Source organism: Dama dama, chromosome 12 (assembly GCF_033118175.1).
Source record: "Dama dama isolate Ldn47 chromosome 12, ASM3311817v1, whole genome shotgun sequence".
NCBI classification, from domain to species: Eukaryota; Metazoa; Chordata; class Mammalia; order Artiodactyla; family Cervidae; genus Dama; species Dama dama.
In genome coordinates this window covers 1738228-1756516 of record NC_083692.1, presented here as the reverse complement: position 1 = coordinate 1756516, position 18289 = coordinate 1738228, and the positions used below count along the sequence as shown (strand labels likewise).

General features: G+C 38.2%; 1 protein-coding gene and 1 non-coding gene across 5 annotated transcripts in view; both read right to left on the bottom strand.

Moving 5' to 3' along the window:
* Positions 1 to 18289, bottom strand: part of SPG11 (SPG11 vesicle trafficking associated, spatacsin) — a 73332-nt gene that overhangs the window by 32911 nt on the left and 22132 nt on the right. For all 4 annotated transcript variants that reach the window (XM_061156407.1, XM_061156408.1, XM_061156409.1 and 1 more), the window contains exons 11-23: positions 16979 to 17155; positions 16030 to 16101; positions 15617 to 15744; positions 15127 to 15302; positions 14180 to 14393; positions 12172 to 12375; positions 10776 to 10882; positions 9817 to 9962; positions 8523 to 8684; positions 6041 to 6107; positions 2428 to 2593; positions 1214 to 1419; positions 703 to 811 (exon numbers count right to left, since the gene is read on the bottom strand). In XM_061156407.1, the coding sequence (XP_061012390.1) occupies positions 703 to 811; positions 1214 to 1419; positions 2428 to 2593; positions 6041 to 6107; positions 8523 to 8684; positions 9817 to 9962; positions 10776 to 10882; positions 12172 to 12375; positions 14180 to 14393; positions 15127 to 15302; positions 15617 to 15744; positions 16030 to 16101; positions 16979 to 17155 (1934 nt within the window). The remainder of the gene's footprint in view (positions 1 to 702; positions 812 to 1213; positions 1420 to 2427; positions 2594 to 6040; positions 6108 to 8522; positions 8685 to 9816; positions 9963 to 10775; positions 10883 to 12171; positions 12376 to 14179; positions 14394 to 15126; positions 15303 to 15616; positions 15745 to 16029; positions 16102 to 16978; positions 17156 to 18289) is intronic.
* Positions 6833 to 6904, bottom strand: TRNAQ-UUG (transfer RNA glutamine (anticodon UUG)). Its single transcript has one exon. It is a non-coding gene; the product is annotated as a tRNA-Gln (tRNA).

Genomic DNA, 18289 nt, shown 5'->3' with positions numbered 1-18289 from the left:
ACCAGCCAAGTGCCTGTCAAACCAGCTATGTAACGCACCATCTTTAGGGGGACTGAGAAAACAGCTACTCGAGAACTGAGTGCCTAATTCTCTTGCATGATTCCCTTTTAGAGCATCAGAGGGAGGCCTGACAGGTACCTGGACTTCCTTGCTAAGGAGAGGGTGCGTGCTGAGAAGGAAGACTGCTGAGAACACAGTCAGTGACGGCAGGGAACAGGAGAATGGTGCGCCGCCAGGGCTGGGGTGGCAGGGTCAGCCCAGTGGACAGCAGAGAGGAAAGATGACATTGATGTGTAAGGAGAGGCAATTTTGTGGAAACATGGTCACCTCACCTTCCATTATCAGTTGACATATATTAGCAAGAAAAAAAAATCAAGGACATCACTTAAGAGTCAAATTTTGTGAGACCCATCCTGCACCCGATTCTGACATGTTAACAGCAGAGACGTCTCAGACCAGCAGGGCCCTGGGGGAGGCAAAGCTCCTCTCCACCTCTTGGGAGCCCTCTCTAAAGAAGGAATCATTATCTTCATCCTCCTTTTACTGATGGCAAGATGCATTAAAATATGCTACGTGCTCCATGAGGAAGAAGATAAGGTCTAGGGGGACTGGCAAAAACATCCGAGGGAAGGAACATTAGGCAAACACAGACTGGAATGGTCAAGCTTCCTGAAAAAGAGGTGAGGGCTGCAACTCACAAACCTCTCTATTTCCTGCTGCTGAAGGTTGTTCCATATGCCTTCTTCTAAGAGAACAAGCAACTCTTCTATGGTTGCCCTTTCACCCACAGCAAGTTTAGACAGTTTTTCAGCTATAAGAAATATAAACAACAAAATATGGTCAAGAGAAAAATACGGTCAGGAACAGGGCATTTCTGCTTTTTTTTTTTTTTTGGCCACAATGCATGGCTTGCAGGATCTTAGTTCCTCAAATAGGGATCAAACCTGGGCCACTGCAACGAAATCAGTGTCCCAGCCACTGGACTGTCAGGGAATTCCCAGGAACTGGGTATTTCTACTTGAAGAGTGTGGCCCAGAGACATTTCAAAAACCCATTAAAGGGCCCAAAGAAATGAGATAAAGTACAAACATTCTGTAGAAAAAGGATGAAAGGGAAGATAACTGTTTCTTCCCCAACCACTCACAATTCAAATGCTTTAGACCTATTTGTCCCTTGTCCTTTAAATAAAACAAACAACATAAAGGTGCTGTACCTAGAGACTCTCTGATGGAGTTGTACTGAGCATCTTCATTTCCGCACTTGTAGTTCAAAATTATATTGGCCACTTTCATATCAACTCTGAGCTTGAGGCTGTCGAGACCAAGCAATTCTAAGAAGCACACACAGGCGGCTCCTATCGAAGGCGTGTGGAAGCAGGAGAGCCCTAAAACATAGGCTTCACTGCCTGCTTTCTGGATCCTGAGCAAGAAAAGCATCAAAAATCACATCAGCACGTGAAACTTCTTTCTCACCAGGAAAAGCAGATGGAATTACATCAGCGATACTTGGACTCTGTGACTTCCTCCCCGGCCCCGCTTTTGTCACCCCTTGTGCTCATCTATTTAGGTCCTTGGCAGCTTTTAGGGGTCTTCTGGCTCCACAGCCCCTATTCCTTTGTATTTTACCTTTTCCTAAAACACCTATTCACAGTCCAAGTAATTTTTGCTTCCAACTTCATTCAGGGGAACATGGAATAGAATTTATGAATGACTGTCAACTTGTGATCTTATTAATTATGAGTATGTACACAAACTACCAAGAAAATTAATGGCACCTAAAGTTTGACATCATAAAGCTCATGCATTTTAAAGGACTCATATAATGTTCTTTTATATGAATAGAAAAATTCAGAGGAAAGATACACATGAAATTAACCATGCTTATTTTTACTATGTACAAAAGAATGAAGCTGAGACACAAAATATTTTTTTTTTTCATTTTTCACCCTTCTGATTTACTTGAATATTTTACCATAAAGATGCATTAGTTAACTATAAAATAAACCAACATACTAAATCTGTATTTAGCTGCTGATTATATCAATACTCCTCCCAATTCTGTGCTATACAAGTGAATTATAAAAGACCAAGATCTTAAATACAGAATTGACATCTAATTATAGAATTCCCTCTTTGAAACTGCTAACATTTGGCAAACTCCTGGTTCAATTTTTAAAGACATGATTTTAAGATATATTTATGATATTTTAAAATATATTTTAATCTTTTTCCTATTCACAAAGTAAGATTAAGTGCCAGAAACCTAGGGTATACAGAGAAGCACAAATGAAAAAAATATACACCTAATTCACCAGCCAAATAAAAGGACCAACTGTGGAATGTTTCCAGTAGGTTTTTATAAATGCATGTATAAAAATACACAAATATGCCTTTTATTAAGAGTATAAACTATGTTTTAAATACTCACAGCTGCTTGGGGGTCTTGCTCTTGGTTAATTCCTGAACCAGAAAAGTACCAAATGCAAATGATGGCCGCCCATGATGTAAATAATAAGCAAAATTCAGACGTTCTACTACAGCATATTTATTAACCAGGTCAGGGCTAGAGAAATGTGGGAGCTGACTCGCTGCATCTGGGGGAAAGTGAAGCAAAATTAATCCTCTGCACCTCACCACGATTAACTTCAGATCGGCATGTGGAAAACTTAACTTGGCAATGGTGAAAGAAAACTGGTTGCTATCATCATTTTGTACCACTGTGTATCACTTTGAACCACCAAAATGTAGTAATTTTATTTTAATGTGGAGCAGTAGCCCTCATTTTCCACAAAAATGTGTACCTCAAAAGCCACAAAAAAACCTATAAATTATGTTTTAATCCTATTGAACTTGTTATCTTAGATGCTATAATTCTATATTTGATGATTCTTTTAAGTTCACATTGGCAATAACTCTTTAACTACAAAATCTGTTAATGATCAGCAAACAGAGCTTTTTAACTCATTCACACAGCTCATTACACAGTGAACGCCTTTGTATTGTGTTTATACGAATCCTCTATTCACCAAGACCAACGCACTGTACCTTTTCCAAAATACTGAGAAGAATATTCTCTTCTCCACATTAATACCCTAATAATCTTTTATTATAGCTACTTTTGTTTCTGATGTTGTATTCATGAGCACATTATCTACATCTTTCTAAGACCAGCAGAGTGTTTCAAAGTTCCTCTGTGCCCATGAAAAAAGCAGAAAAAAACCATTTTTTCTCTTTTTACAGAAATATGAAGTCAAAAGATAAGTGGATGTGGAAAGTTCATATGAAGTAACTATTCCTATCAAGCCCTAATCTTTAATTGCTTCTTAACCACTAAAGACCTACTTTAAAAAGGAGATAAAACATTTTGATCTGTAAGGAACCATTTCTGGAAAACAGTGCACCTGCTCTTATTTTTATAGTTCAAAGCTGAAGAAAAATTGTATCCTCCCATGCAATTCCAAAGGAATTTTTATATTCTGACTAGGCTCTTAATTAAAAAAAGATCTGAAGACTTTAGAGGAGCCCGTCATCTTACAAAAGCTATTCCTTAAAAGGACACCTCCCTCCAGATTAAAAAACTGTCACATGTCTTATCTGTATTCTTTGTAAGAGCAGATGGATTTTGATAACTTACACTTGCATGTAGAACCATTCATTCATTCAATATTTACAGAGTTCACATAAAGCCAAATGAACAAATCTGAGTCTTTGGGTTTTTTTTTGGTTGCACAGCACAGCATGTGGGATCTTAGTTCCCTGACCAGGGATTGAACCCATGCCTCTTGCAGTGGAAGTGTGGAGTCTTAACCACTGAACCACAAGGGAAGTCCCCAAACTTGAGTTGGGTTCAAATAAGACCCTGATTTTTTTAGTGGTTTGGGGGGCTGGAATGGAGGTTTTGTATAAGGGAAAATTTTCTCTGACCTGCTGCAAAAGCCAAATTACCATGCAGTTGCCTTATGGTCATTTTCCATGGTAAAACCATATGAAAAAAGAAGCAAGCATTCTAGTTAAATACAACCCTCCAATTTAAAGCATCTGTATTACGTCTTCATAATAATTATTTCATTTAATTTGTGCTTTATTTCTTTAAACATGTTTTAAACTTCTAGAAACACGGCAGGGAGCAGGTCTTCCACTTCCTCTCAGTTCCCCTGGTGTACCCGGTCGGGAGCTCCACACCCACCAGGACCTCAGGACTCCGGCTGACTCAGGACTCCTGTGCATCAGAGCCGCACAGGGGGTTCTGCCTACTCTCCAGTAACCTCACTGAGATTAGAATGAGTATTTTCACTTGAAAAAGCAATAAGCACTACTTCATCCTGCACTGAACAAATACCAATTGGGCATCCCCTACAGGTCCTGCACTGTGCCAGGCACAAGGTAAATTCAATATATTGAAATCTGAACTTATGAAACTGACATGTTAGAAAATGTACTTTTATGTACATCAGTAAATATTTATAGGATATGTATGATGTGAAAAGTATGAATTTGAATCCTGCTTTAGAGTAATACAGGCAGAGGCACCCCAGGTAATAGGATATTAAAAGCTAACTGAAAATGAATAAGTAAAAAAGAAATAGAAAAAGCAGAGTTTAAGAACGGCACACACACACACACAAAAAAAAATCAAGGAAATGTTTATGGTCTAGAGAGGATGGCAGTGTGTGCACCTGGTGGTTGCCACGTAAGAGCTTTTAAATGCGTCTGTGACGTGTGAGGAAGGCCCTTCGCTTACCCTATTTCATGGAAAACTGACGAGAGGTCAGATCAGCCGCCCAAGGTCATACAGCTCTTACATGGTAGAGCCAAGATCTGTCTCATGTTACAAACACCTGTGCTTTTAACCTTCATAATATTAATACTATATTGCAAGTGAACAAGGATTTTTGGAAAGGGAGAAATTTAAGCAGAAGGTCTATATTACATTTTCCAGCAAGTACAACACTAGCGACCTCAAGACTTTTAACTCAAAGTATGTTTTCAATCCAGTTTCCTATAAAATGTTTTCCATTAAAACTACAATGAGGTATCAATTCACTCTGGTCAGAAAGGCCATCATCAAAAAGTCTACAAATAATAAATGTTAGAGAGGGTGTGGAGAAAGAGGAATCCTCCTACACAGTTAGTGAGAATGTACACTGGAACAGCCACTATGCAGAACGGTATGGCGGTTACTTAAGAAAACTAAAAACAGAGTTACCACAAGATTCAGTAACCCTACTCCTCGGCATTTATCTAGAGAAAACTAATGCAAAACGATCATGCACCCTGATGTTCACTGCAGCAGCACTGTTTACAACATGGAGGCAACCTTCATGTCCATCGATAGGTGGCTGGATAAAGAAGATGTGATATACACACACACATATATATACTTATATACAAACACTCACACAGCAGAAAATACACGTGTATATACATATACATACACATAATGGAATATATGTATACACACACACACACACACATACAATGGAATACTACTCAGCCTAAAAAAGAATGAAATAATGCCACCTGCAGCAGCAAACATGGATGGACCGGGAGCGTATACCAAGTGATATAAGCCAGACAAAGACAGATATCCTATCGCTTAGACGTGGGATCTAAAAAAATGATACAAATGACCTTATTTACAAAGCAGAAAGAGACTCACAGACAGAGAAAACAAACTTAGTTAACAAAGGGGAAAAGAGCAGGGAGGGATAAATTAGGTTGGGATTAACATATACACACTAACAATGGCCTACTGTATAGCACAAGGCACTACACTTATTATTTTGTAATAACCGAGAAGGGAGAAGACTCTGAAAAAGAATATATAACTGGATCATAGTGCTGCACGCCTGAAACTAACATGATATTGTAAATCAACTACACTTCAATTAAAGAAAGGCATGCCAGATTTATTTTTTTCTAAGTTTCTATTTTTAAGATAGAAAGCATAAGGGAAAACTAGACTGGCTTTACATAAATGATCCTCTACTGTCAACACTGCTGAAATGCTTCTAAAGCAAGAAGAATCCATAGTGACTTACCTCCTATAGCCAATGTATTGGCAGACTGCCAGCCAAACAATCTGCTAGGGTCAAAGGGCAACAGCGACTGGAAAAGAGGAGAGGTCAAGTCAGAGCTAACAGTTACTGGTTGTGACGTGAGTCAGTCATGTGAGAGCTGCACTTTCTCCTTCACCTGCTTCCCTCCCCACAGCAGTTAAAACTTCTCATCCTTCCAGGTATAAATTCTTTGAAACAAGCTATGAACAAAAAAGAGGGTATGAGACATTTTTCTACTTTAACAAAAACAGAACTGGCTATGTTTCTTTTAAAGAATTCTCTATATTTCAAACTATGTCTGCAAAGTTTACTGTCTTTTGGTAGAATCAGCAACAATTACAATGTAAAAATGGGCTTTATAAATGCTTTGGAATCAAAAGGCAAGAGGACTAAGAGGCTAGAAAATGCTACCATAAATACAACAAGGTGTGCTGTGGCAGGTCAGGAAAGAGACAGCTAGGTCACGGGCTAAAGGAATGTGATGACCAAAGCAGCAATAACAATGCCAAAGAAAAACAGCAGACGAAGGCCAGGTCAATCAGAAAAGATCTGAGAGCAGGGAGCACGGGCTGTTTGAAATGTGTAAGGCCAAAGGTTTAGCAGACAGTAAACAGACTGTGGGAAGGAGACAGAGAACTATACAGGAGACAACAGAACTATTAGGTCCAGATTTGGATGGCGGGGAAAAGAGCAGCTTTAATTTTATTTACGTATGTGTGTGTGTATTAGATTATTTATGTAATTACTTTAATTAATTCATTCATTTATTCTAAGGCCCCCGACCAGGGATTAAACCTGGGCCATGGCAGTCAAAGTGCCAAGTCCTAACCACTGGACCACCAAGGAATTCCAAAGCTGCTTTAACTTTAAATGAATGGAGAATCTTGTGGTCTAGTGAAGAGGGAATACTTTTCCTAAAACAACAGGACTAAAAGACTGCTTCAACCTAAAAACAGAACAAAGAACTGGAAACCACTTCTGTTTTAGGCTGATGGGATCCACTTTACGTAGTAAAACATGTATTTTTTATGCTTTTATGTAACCACTTACATCTATGTAACCCATTTATCTCATTTCTGCAATGAGATAAGAAGCTTGTGATAAATATAAATCTGACTGCTTCCTTCTTCAACAAAGTTTTGCTACATTAAAAACAAACCAAAAAACGCTGCTGACACGTATCAGCAACAAGTGGTTCACAGACTCACATGTGCCTGGGGACCACAGTTTAAGCAGCACAGGTCTGTACAATTTCCACATTAGAGTAAGAGGCTTTATTTGTTTTAGGCTTAAGGGTTTATGTTTAACTGAAGACACTATGAGAATATCTGTACTCAGGAAAAAAAGCAAAAGCCTTCTGAAGTGAGAAATGAGCAAAAGAAAGTATTCTATTTTTTAAAAAAGTATTTAATTTTTAATTGAAGGATAATTGCTTTTCAGAATTTTGTTGTTTTCTGTCAAGAAAGTGTTCTTAATTGACGGTCCCTCAATAGGTTTCAGGGAACCTGTGAATTCCTTTGAAATATAACTAAAATTATATGCAATTTCTCTGGGTACAGGATTTGTAGCTCTCTCACATTCTTGAAGATATCTTTGTCCTGAAAAAGGTGACTTAAATGAACAGCCCTATTCACTGAGAAGAGACAGAAGTTTATCAGTGGGAGCATGAAGCAGCTTTCAATGAAAGTAGCAATAAAACCAAACAGGATCATAAAAAAAAAAAAAAAAAAAAAAAAGAAAGTAGCAGACCAGTACGCTGGCCAACTGCCTGTCTGCCCTCCCACCCATTTCTACCTTTCCCGTGCTCTGCCCTGAATCGCAGACAACTGCATTTCCCAAACTCACCTGCGCTTTGGCTACCAGACACATTTAGCCACGAGAGATTAAAGGTGGGAAGAGGGGAGAAACTGATGTACTTTCCCCTTCTGTGTTTTCTGGAGCGTCTCCTACAAGGTTCCAGCCCTTAACACTCTCTTCCAAGCCCCCAGTAGGCAGCCTGGTTCTGAGTGTGTCTCTCAGAGAGGCTCCTGTTGCTGGGCTCAGATAACACCACTTTCTGGCAGCCTTAGGGGTGTTGATGACTTCCATCTTTGTCACTTTTGAGGCTGTCTCCTCATCACACACCTGGCCTCTCCTTTGCTATCACTCTGTGCAAGTGATTTCCTACATTAAATGGCCTACACACGGGAGACTCTGGCTTCCCAGGTGGCACAGCAGTCAAGAACCTGCCTGCGATGCAGGAGACCCTGATTCAATCCCTGGGTTGGGAAGATCCCCTGGAGAAGGGAATGGCAATCCACTCCAGTATTCTTGCCTGGAAAATCCCATGGACAAAGGAGCCTGGTGGGCTATATAGTTCATGGGGTCACAGTCAAAAATGACTGAGCATGCACATGTTAGCTTACTTGGAAGACCCAGAATGGTCTCTCTTTTCCACTCTGGCTGATATGTCTCAGTACTATACCTGAATGAGGTGGTAGAGTGTAATATCGGGAGGCAGGATACTAGGGGCGGTGTACTGTGGGAACAGAGCAGCTTTAAGCTTTGGGTAAGAAGTTAATGCCATCTTCAGTAGCTGGGGATCTACTTTCTTCAAAGAGTTCTCATTTTCTCCATTCTGAACAACCTAAATGAAAAGACAGATAATGTGATACAGAATAATGTTTTTCTCTTTTCCGAATTTAAGTCCCTTTTTCATAAGATACAAGGAGTAACAGGCCAATAGTTCTAGTTCTGATTTAAGACAAACTAGCTGAATGATCCTGGGCTAGATATTTAATATCAGGTAGGTTTCAGTTTCTTCAACTACAAAATTAGAAAGTTCAGCTACATCAGTGGCTTTCAAACTGCATAAGGAAAATCTGTCTGAAAACAGGCTCTGATTACAAGAATATTTAAAATTTTAAAACATTAAGTATTTAATTGGATATTAAATAGTAAATATTTTAAAAGAAAAAAACCTACCAGACTAAATGACTCTTAGGTTCTTTCTCTCAGGTCTCAAGTTATTCTATGACTAATTTCTAACAGGTGATTAAAAAGAGAGGAATAAGTAACCATGAAGTTAACACATACTGCAACATCTAAAACAGGTGGAATTAAATTAAGCTAGCATCAGTAAGGAACTTACAGATTAGATGTTTAACAGCATTCTTAAGTTCCCTCTAACCAGCCATGCTATACTTTCAAAAAAGCAAAAGTTTTCACTGGGTTCCTCGAAAGCGTTTTTAAGGGTAGCTAAAAATTATGATTTCTTTTTTAGCTCTCAAAGAGGTCAAATAATAGAGAATATTTCCCAAGCCACAGATTCAAAGTATACTTACTCCAAGGAGCAATCAGATCTTGATTCTAACCCAAAAACAAACCTGGGGTATCAGAGAGCAAATAAAGGGGGAAAAAATCTCTACACAACATTCAGTTGCCCCTTGTATCCACAGGGGATTGGTCTCAAGACCTTTACAGATAACCAAAATCTGAGGGCCTCAAGTCCTTCAAATAAAATGCTGTCGTACAGCCATCCCCTCCACACCTGTGGATGCAGAACCCCTGGATGTGGAGGGCTGACTGTACCGGCCTCCTCCGAACGTAAGAGGATATGACATAAAGCTTAAAAATTCACTGTTGTTTTACACTCTTGAATAAAATACTGGTACACAGTTACATTTTAAATCAACTGAGAGCTAGAAGATCCACAGGTATTTCTGCTACATTTATAATCAGTCCTATATTGCTATAACACGTGAAAGCGCTGTCCATACCTGGCTGACGCCCCCAGGGGCAAACATTGTTGCAGCAAGGGCCAGGAGGGTATGTCCTTCCAGCAGCATGCTGCTGACGCCGGCCTGGCTGCTGGGGATCAGGATCTGGGCATTCGCAAGGCTAGCCTGGAAGATCAGTTTGGGATCTGAAAAATAAGAAAGTACATTTTTCTCCTTGAGAGAGAAATACTAAACTAAGGATCATATGTGCTTCCCTTGTGGATCAGATGGTAAAGAATCCGCCTGCAATGTGTGAGATCTGGGTTCAACCCCTGAGTTGGGAAGATCCTTTGGAGAAGGAAATGGTAACCCACTCCAGTATTCTTGACTGGAGAATTCCATAAACAGAGGAGCCTGGAGGGCTACAATCCATGGGGAAGCAGAGAGTCAGACACGACTCAGTGACTCACACACATACAAGAATTATATAATTCTAAGAAAGAAAATTAATTTTTAGCTCTACCTACAGTAAGGACTTTCTAAATGCAAATACAATAGGAAATCAGATTACAAAGGGAAAGAAAACTAGATGACTACATAAAAATAAAAACTTCCATTCAAGGAATGGAAACAAGGAAAATTAAAAGGCAGTAATGAACAAGGGGGAAAAATCAACGCAAGACAACAACCTAACAATTAATGTCTTCAACAAAGAGCTCATACAAAAACCCAAAATATTGACTCTAACAGATAAATGGACAGAATAACTGTTTTACAAAGAAGAAAATATAAATGCCTGACACATAAAAATATATAATTAGCAATAAAAATGCAAATTAAGACAGCAATTAGATACCATATATCACCTATCTGCTTCTTAAATAAAGCTTGAGCCTAGATTATGGTCAAATATTTGTCTACAGTTATATGACTTTTTAAAGAGTTTACAACTTAAATTTCATTCAAAAGACCGGTTATTTATCCAAAGCAATTTCTGTTTTAACATAGGACACCCATACCTGTTAAATTACTGGCAACTTGTCGACACTGAACTAAAAATTCAAACCAAGGGTGAGCTTCATGTAATTCTTTTTTTCCCAAAAAAGGACAATTTGGAGGACTAAGTCTGTACATAAAACAAACACACAAAATATCTGATTAACATAAAGGGTAAGACAGACAATTACAGCCATGTTTGCTCAGATGATAACTAGCATTAAAAACAAAGAACTCTGCACTTAAAAAGCAAATAGAATACAATATACTCTCAGTCTTATGTTTTTCATATGCCTTATATATGATCTGGAAATAAAGAAAATTTTAGAGACAGAGATAATATCACTTGAAGTGTTTCCTACCATGATGAAATTTTACCAACTCTGTATAAGATTATCAGAATACCTTTGTGCTTTAAGATACTTTATATTTAAAAAAACACACAAAAACTCTTTAGCTTTCTCAAGCTTAAGAGATTTTTTGAAAACTTTTATATAACTACAAGAGAAGATGAGACTAAGCAATTAAGGGTCATAACAGGTCCTCTGAAAATATGGCTTTTAAACCGTCACTTGCCAGTAGTTTTAGGGGAAATATTTCTGTGTTCAAGTAAGCCTCAATGATATGAACAAGAAATACATCCTTTGTTTGAGTTCCTAGCCTATACTACACAAAATAAATAAAAATGTTCTCATTCGCAGATGAATGTGGATTCTGGAATCAAATATAACTAAATCTAACTTTACCACTTACTAGCTGTGCACCTTAAACAAGGCACTGAGTCCCTCTCAAAGCCTCAGTCTCCTCATCTGTGAAATGGAGGTGTGAGTAACCACCTCACAGGGTTTCTGAAGATTAAAGCACCAAGAACAGTGCCAAGCACACTGTAAGCACTCACATACTGGAGACCACTACTGTTGTTATTATTCCTGACCCCACACTGGCCACAGATACGATTCTGCCGGTTGATCTTACTTAGGTAAGTATATATATTGATGTCTGACTATCTAAATATAAACTTTAGAGCAAGTCTAAGATACCCTGCAGTTGCTATAAAGTCAAACTTTTTAGCATTTATTTGGTGATGAAAGTCCAAGTTAACCTTTAGAATCTTCCCTCCTTTAAACTTTTAAAGCATTTTAAAGCATTAAATAATAAATGAATAAATATTAATGAATTAATATATCTAATTATTTAAAAGGTTAATATCGATGCTACATAATTAACATTCAAACAACACATGATAAGCATTTAGTTGAATGGAATATTAAACTAAAAGATGTTATCAAATGTTAGAGTGGCGGGAACTATTTCAAAAAGATCAGTATTGCTCACATGAATGCTTAATATTTTCCTAAAAGTCATATTCAGACGTAATACTCAAAGAAGGAACATGAAGGCTTCATTCTTAGTACTCACTTGTAATGGTCAAGATAGACATAAAGAAGATATTGCAGACTGTGTTCCAAACAATAGAGAATGAAGTGAGAGTGGAAATCCCAACCTTCTTTGGACCTATAGTTTTGAACAGCGAGGGCATCCTGCATCACACCCCCAACACGGTTCAGTCTGGCAAGGAAGAGTTCAAAGTCTTCTAACTCAGATGTAAGAAAAATTCCATTCCTATTGGGAAGGTTTAAATAAAACATGGCAAGTTAAAAAGTTGCTAGATTCAGAGCAAATCAAACCATCTCCAATGTTAAGTAATCTCAACTAGTTAAAAACTAGTATTTACAAATTAAGAATGCCAATTCTTATCCCATAAATATGTTCTGAAACACATCTTCTGCTAGTTTCCAAAAAAGGTTTCTGCACCATTATAGTATTTTAAGGCAGTAATGACAGTCTCCAATTATCTTAAATATTTCAAAAACCTAAACTAAATTACCTCCATTTCTTTGTTTTTGACTGGAACTGTGACAACCCACTGTGGCTCTTGAAGTTAGATGCTTTACACATTGAGGAATTCACCAAAATATCCAAACAAAATCATTAAGAGATTAAAGCGTAATAAAGAGTAACTTAAACAGACCAACTATTAAAGAACAGAAATTTGTATTTAAATAATTTATAAGTTTACTGTTAATACATCATGAAAGGCAAAGTTTTAGTCGCTCAGTCATGTCTGACTCCTTGCGACCCCATGGACTGTAGCCCCAGGCTCCTCTGTCCATGGAATTCTCCAGGCAAGAATCCTGGAATGGGGGAGGGGGGATCGGGATGGGGAATACGTGATTCATGTCAATGTATGACAAAACCCTCTGAAAAAATTAAAAAAAAAAAAAAGAATCCTGGAATGGGTAGTCATTCCCTTCTCCAGGGGATCTTCCTGACCCAGGGATTGAATCTGGATCTTCTGCATTCAGGCAGATTCTTTACCATCTCAGACACCAGGCAAGTCCATACATAGCATTAAAGGAGTACAAAAAAAAAGTATGTGGAGTTTAGAGAAACACCACATAAGCCACCACCTAGATTACAGGACAATGTACCTAGAAGTCCTTGGAGTATTCCTCTCCTTTTACATGAGCTTTTTTGCCCGCAGAGGTAACCACTATCCTGATTTTCATGATAACTGTTTCCCTACTTTCATTCACCAACATAGTTTTACTACCCATTGTGTGTAGCCTGAAATATTAACAATATTTGGTTTTGGCTATTTCAAACTTGACATACATGAATGGAACACCCTGGACACACTGCCGCCTTGCTGCCTTGCTTCTCCCTCTGAACACTGTGTGGTTCACCCACGTTGATGCCTACAGCTGCAGCTTGTTTTCATTGTTCCACTGTATGATTACCCCACATTTTATTTTTCCATTCTACCTTTGATAGTCATTGCTCCTAGATTTTTGGTAAAATAAATTTCCCTTTCTGTGACTATAAATACGGAGCATCTTCTCATATGTTTTTTGGTCACGTGTGGTTCCTCTTTTGTGAACTACCTGTGTGCTGGTATCTTTCCCCTCCAGATCCAAGCTCTACTCTCCTGCCGTGTGTCCCAAGAGGCTCGCTCACCTGTGTGGGATGGTCTAGAAGAGTCCTGTGCCCTCAGGCTTCTGCTTTGCTTTGTCTTGACCTATGAAGACCCCCGTTAGGAGACAAGAGTCAGGAAAAAGGGAGGATGGGGATGCCTTGGTGCGCTCTGCGCTGTGTGGCAGCAGGCCGGCTAACACTGTCCATCGAGGGACACAAGTCCCGCCAGGCAGCGGGAACATCCCGGACACACTGCTGTCTTGTTTCTCCCACTTAACACTGAGTCTGATCCCTGGGTCAGAAATATCGCCTGGAGAAGGAAATGGCAACTCACTCCAGTATTCTTGCCTGGAAAATCCCACAGACAGAGGAGCCTGGTGGGCTACAGTCCATGGGGTTGCAAAGAGTTGGCTACGACTTAGCAACTAAACATCAACAACAGTTACAATACCTGGCCAGCTTATCTAAAATTTCATTTCTCATGTAGGTGTTGCAACAAGTATTCTGATCAACAACATCAACAGTCAAAGGTGGCCATTTATTCTGCTCAAGTGAAGCATGACTACTCTGGGTCTGAAATTCTCCAATCCACAGGATAATGCTGGGCCAATCATGGCGTGCTGTGAGGTACCTCCAGAGGGCTTCAGGAGAATACGAGCTATATCCTAAATAAGAACAAAATGCATTTTAAAAGAGCAATGGATGATGATTACTGACATAAAACTCAATACTAATTGTAATACTAATAATACATCATTAACATGATGATCTGGGCAAATATTTAACATAAAAGAATTACTCAGGCCCTCTGCTTCTTTTACTATTTACCTCTTTTGTGCTGTTCGTTTTCTAATGGATAGATCAGCAGGAAGAAGAGCTAAATGGTGCCTCCTGTTACTACAGTGGTTAAATGAAACTTGGGAATTACCTGTGTGTTTCATTTATCTTGCCAGGCTTCTTTTTCCCTTTTCTTTTCCTTAGTATAAACAAAAGCTTCAGCTGTAATAATAAACGTGAATTTGACACCCTATGAATTACCAGTTTACCACTGTAAAGTTATTCCCCAGAGCCCTGGTATGATACAGATTCTCAGTTTACACAAAGAGAAACTAAAGACTATTTTGAAAAACAAAGAACGCCATGGAAGCTAGGAAGAGAACTCTGAGCCTTGAAATTTCATAATCACTGAACCAGATGATTTTTCTCTTTCACAATCACATTACAAATCCCTTACAAAAACGTAAACACAAGAAAAAGCTCCCAATATAAAGACTTGCATTTTAAAGCAACTGAGTATTTTTCCCCAAAAGGAATTCGAAAATGAAGACACACCAAAATATTCAAATACTAATGCCTAATTTAATCTTCATTCATTCTTTTAGGCTCTTTCACACTTGCCTTCTGGATTTATCCGGGGGAGAAGGATGGATTCTTGTGTTGGCTGATTCCACCACTGAGCCCAATTTAACACAATTCTATGATCTTGCTTGTTAAGTTTATCTTTATGATCATATTTCAGGAACGGGTCCAAAACAGACTTGTGCTTGGAAAAATCTTGTTCCTTTATCCAATATCTAAAAGAGTAATAGGAAATTTTTAAACTTTGGAGCGAAAGGCATCATTCCTTTTTCTCTGCTCAAGAAGTTCTACTCTTTCGGAGAACACATAATTCAGTACTCTTAATTTTGTATTTATTATCTTAAAATATATCTGATATGTACATACTGATGTGACAGGGAATTTCTCAGGCCCTTCTGGAGGATACAAGTTTAATTTTCATAGGGAATATGAGCTCAATTCCATGTAAGAAGCCCAAGATAACAATTAGAAACTAAAGCTTATCTACAGTATTCTTCCCACGTTATAAAAACAGGGCTAATGAGACTACCTGGGTAAAGACTGGATCTGCATATTTTCTTGTAAATGTCCTGAATAAAACTTCTCAACTTGATGCACAAAGTCTACAGTCCTTTTCTCTTTTTCAGAAAAATAATTTTTTTCTTTAAAAATTTCAACCTTGAACAAAAAGCAATTAAAGAAAAAAATCACAAAGAATCAAGAACATGTGCAAAACAAATGCCATGAGATTAAATACCACTTAAGAACTGTACTTTGAATTTCTGAGGCAATGTCTGTATTCACACAAATTTTCCTTCAATACAATGCAAAATGTTCATTTAAATAAAGACAAGGAGTTGTCATACTTCTACTTTACGAGGTGTTAGTTGAATGTTAAAAGAATTTGAAGTTTCACCAACATTTTCTAGAAAATGTAAACTATTCAGTCTCACCTTTACCTACCAGAAAGTCCCGTATACTTTTATCAGTTGTATAGAAGCATATCTTGAGCAACTGGTCTTTTACATTAAAGCCCTGAAGCAAACACAGAAAATCAAGAAAACTTAACATTTTGTAATAGAGTTATTTGAACCTAAACATATGTTCAATACAGAAGTACTCTATTACAGAAATGTGCCTTGTTAGAATTCCACAGCTTTTCTGTTCTTGTAAACGTTCATTTTTCTACATATATCATAATATTTACAGACTATCTCTAAATCCTTAAGGTGATCTGATTTGCCAGAATGGCAAAGGCAGCACACAGAACAATTTAAGGTAATGTCAGGCTACCACAGGACCAAAACTACAGGTCTCTGCTATGATGATTCTCTTGAAGACAACCGTCAATGCACGTAACAAATCTGACATACTTTTACCCCTCTGAACTTCCGGAAAATTACCATGGGCAAGACCTCAACCATGAAGATGAGGACCATATCTCAGTCCAGGAACCCCATCTCTAGGACATTCCTTTCTCAAATGAAGTAAAACCATGGAGCACAAAGCAAAGGTATACGCCATTTGAAAGCTCAAATGGCGATATAAGAGATCACATAAACAATAAAGAATGTCCCCCCACAAATAACGAGGTCCTCTGCACGCTCTGAAATGTGCAAAACCTTTTATGAGAAACATCGTTTCCCCTTCTAACCAAAGTACCAAATCTAATAGAGAACAAATGATGGAAATTCTAACCAAGAATCTCTTCCAAGAAAGTTCTTAGTACTAAAGAATGTTTCTCAGTATTACTGTCATAATTTCCCAGTAAAAGCTACACACATTTCTGAGGTTTGTGACATGACTACGAAAACAAATCAATTTTCCTAGCAGCCAGAAACTGTATTAAACAGACAAGAGAACTTCTTTCATTAGTGACTTTATGATCAGACAAACAAATTGTGCCACTTACCATATTCTTCAAAAGCTCAGAGGCTTCCTGTATATTGTTTTTTTTCAAATTGTCAAAGACCAAATCTAGGCCTATTCTAATCAGTTCCTCAAGTCTTTGAGCAGAATGACTGTTAATCCTGAAGAAAGTTTGTGCCTCTGGTATTTTGTTGTTTAAAATGGCATTGGCAATAACTTCCTAGGAAAAGGAAGAAAAACATCTGCCTTTTGAGTTCCTTTTTATTACCTTAATATATTTATCAACAAGGGACTTGTATATTTACTGAGTACCTCAATAAGAGACTTTTACTGAAAATCTACTACTAGATTTGGGGCTTGGAAGGGGATATGAATTGACCAAAATACAGACTCTGCTCTCCAGAAGCTTTTAGACGAGTGGAAGAAATGCAAATAAAGCAGAGATTATAGTACTGCATGATACAGGTGATGATACAGGCATTCCCAGGGTTCCAGAGAGGAGGGATCAGAAGAGGAATATCTAAGTAAGAGAAATGAAGAAAAAAGAGAAGGGTTCCTAGTAGAGCTGACCGATGAAGTAAAAGTTTTAAAGACAAGTAAGTGTGATGTATGTTTAATGAGAAAAGAACATGACTTCCAAAAACAGAATATTTAATATGCAGAGGCATAAGGGCAGGAAACAGTATCAAGCCTTCAGAGAACTCCAAAGTACTCAATGTAACTAGAGAAAAAGCTGAAAAGAGTAGCAATGCGACTTGAAAGAAAAGTAGAATCTCTAGAAAAGCTGAAAAGAGTAGCAAATGTGACTTGAAAGAAAAGTAGAATCTCCATCATAATGGCATGGTGTGTGAGACATGGGTTTTATCCTGAAACTTATGCAGAGCCACTGAAGGATCTTAAAAGCTAGGATGATAAAATCATACAGATATATTTGGAAGATACATATATTTTAGAAAGGACATGCACACGTTGGCATGCATGTTTTTGGAGACAGATTCCACAGCTTTCATCGAAGTGGACTGTAACCTCCCCCCAAATTAAAAATCAATGATTATGAGTAAAAAGAGCAGAGGGCCATAGACGAAACCTTGGAACACATTAAAAATGGGGAAGACAGGAAATGAAGCCAGTGAAGGAGACTGGAAGAGAGAACCCTAAGAGAGTGGAAGGAAAATCAAGTAGTTTTTGGTTAGAGAATAATTAAGAAACAGAAAACACAGTCACACCAGGTACTTCCACGTCCTTCTACCCTAAGAGGAGCCGTCCTGTGACCCTGGCAGCATCTCAACCATAGCACTTTCAAACCCTATCAATGCTGATCATCTGGGCTAAGCTATTCTGGCCTTGGTCTTTT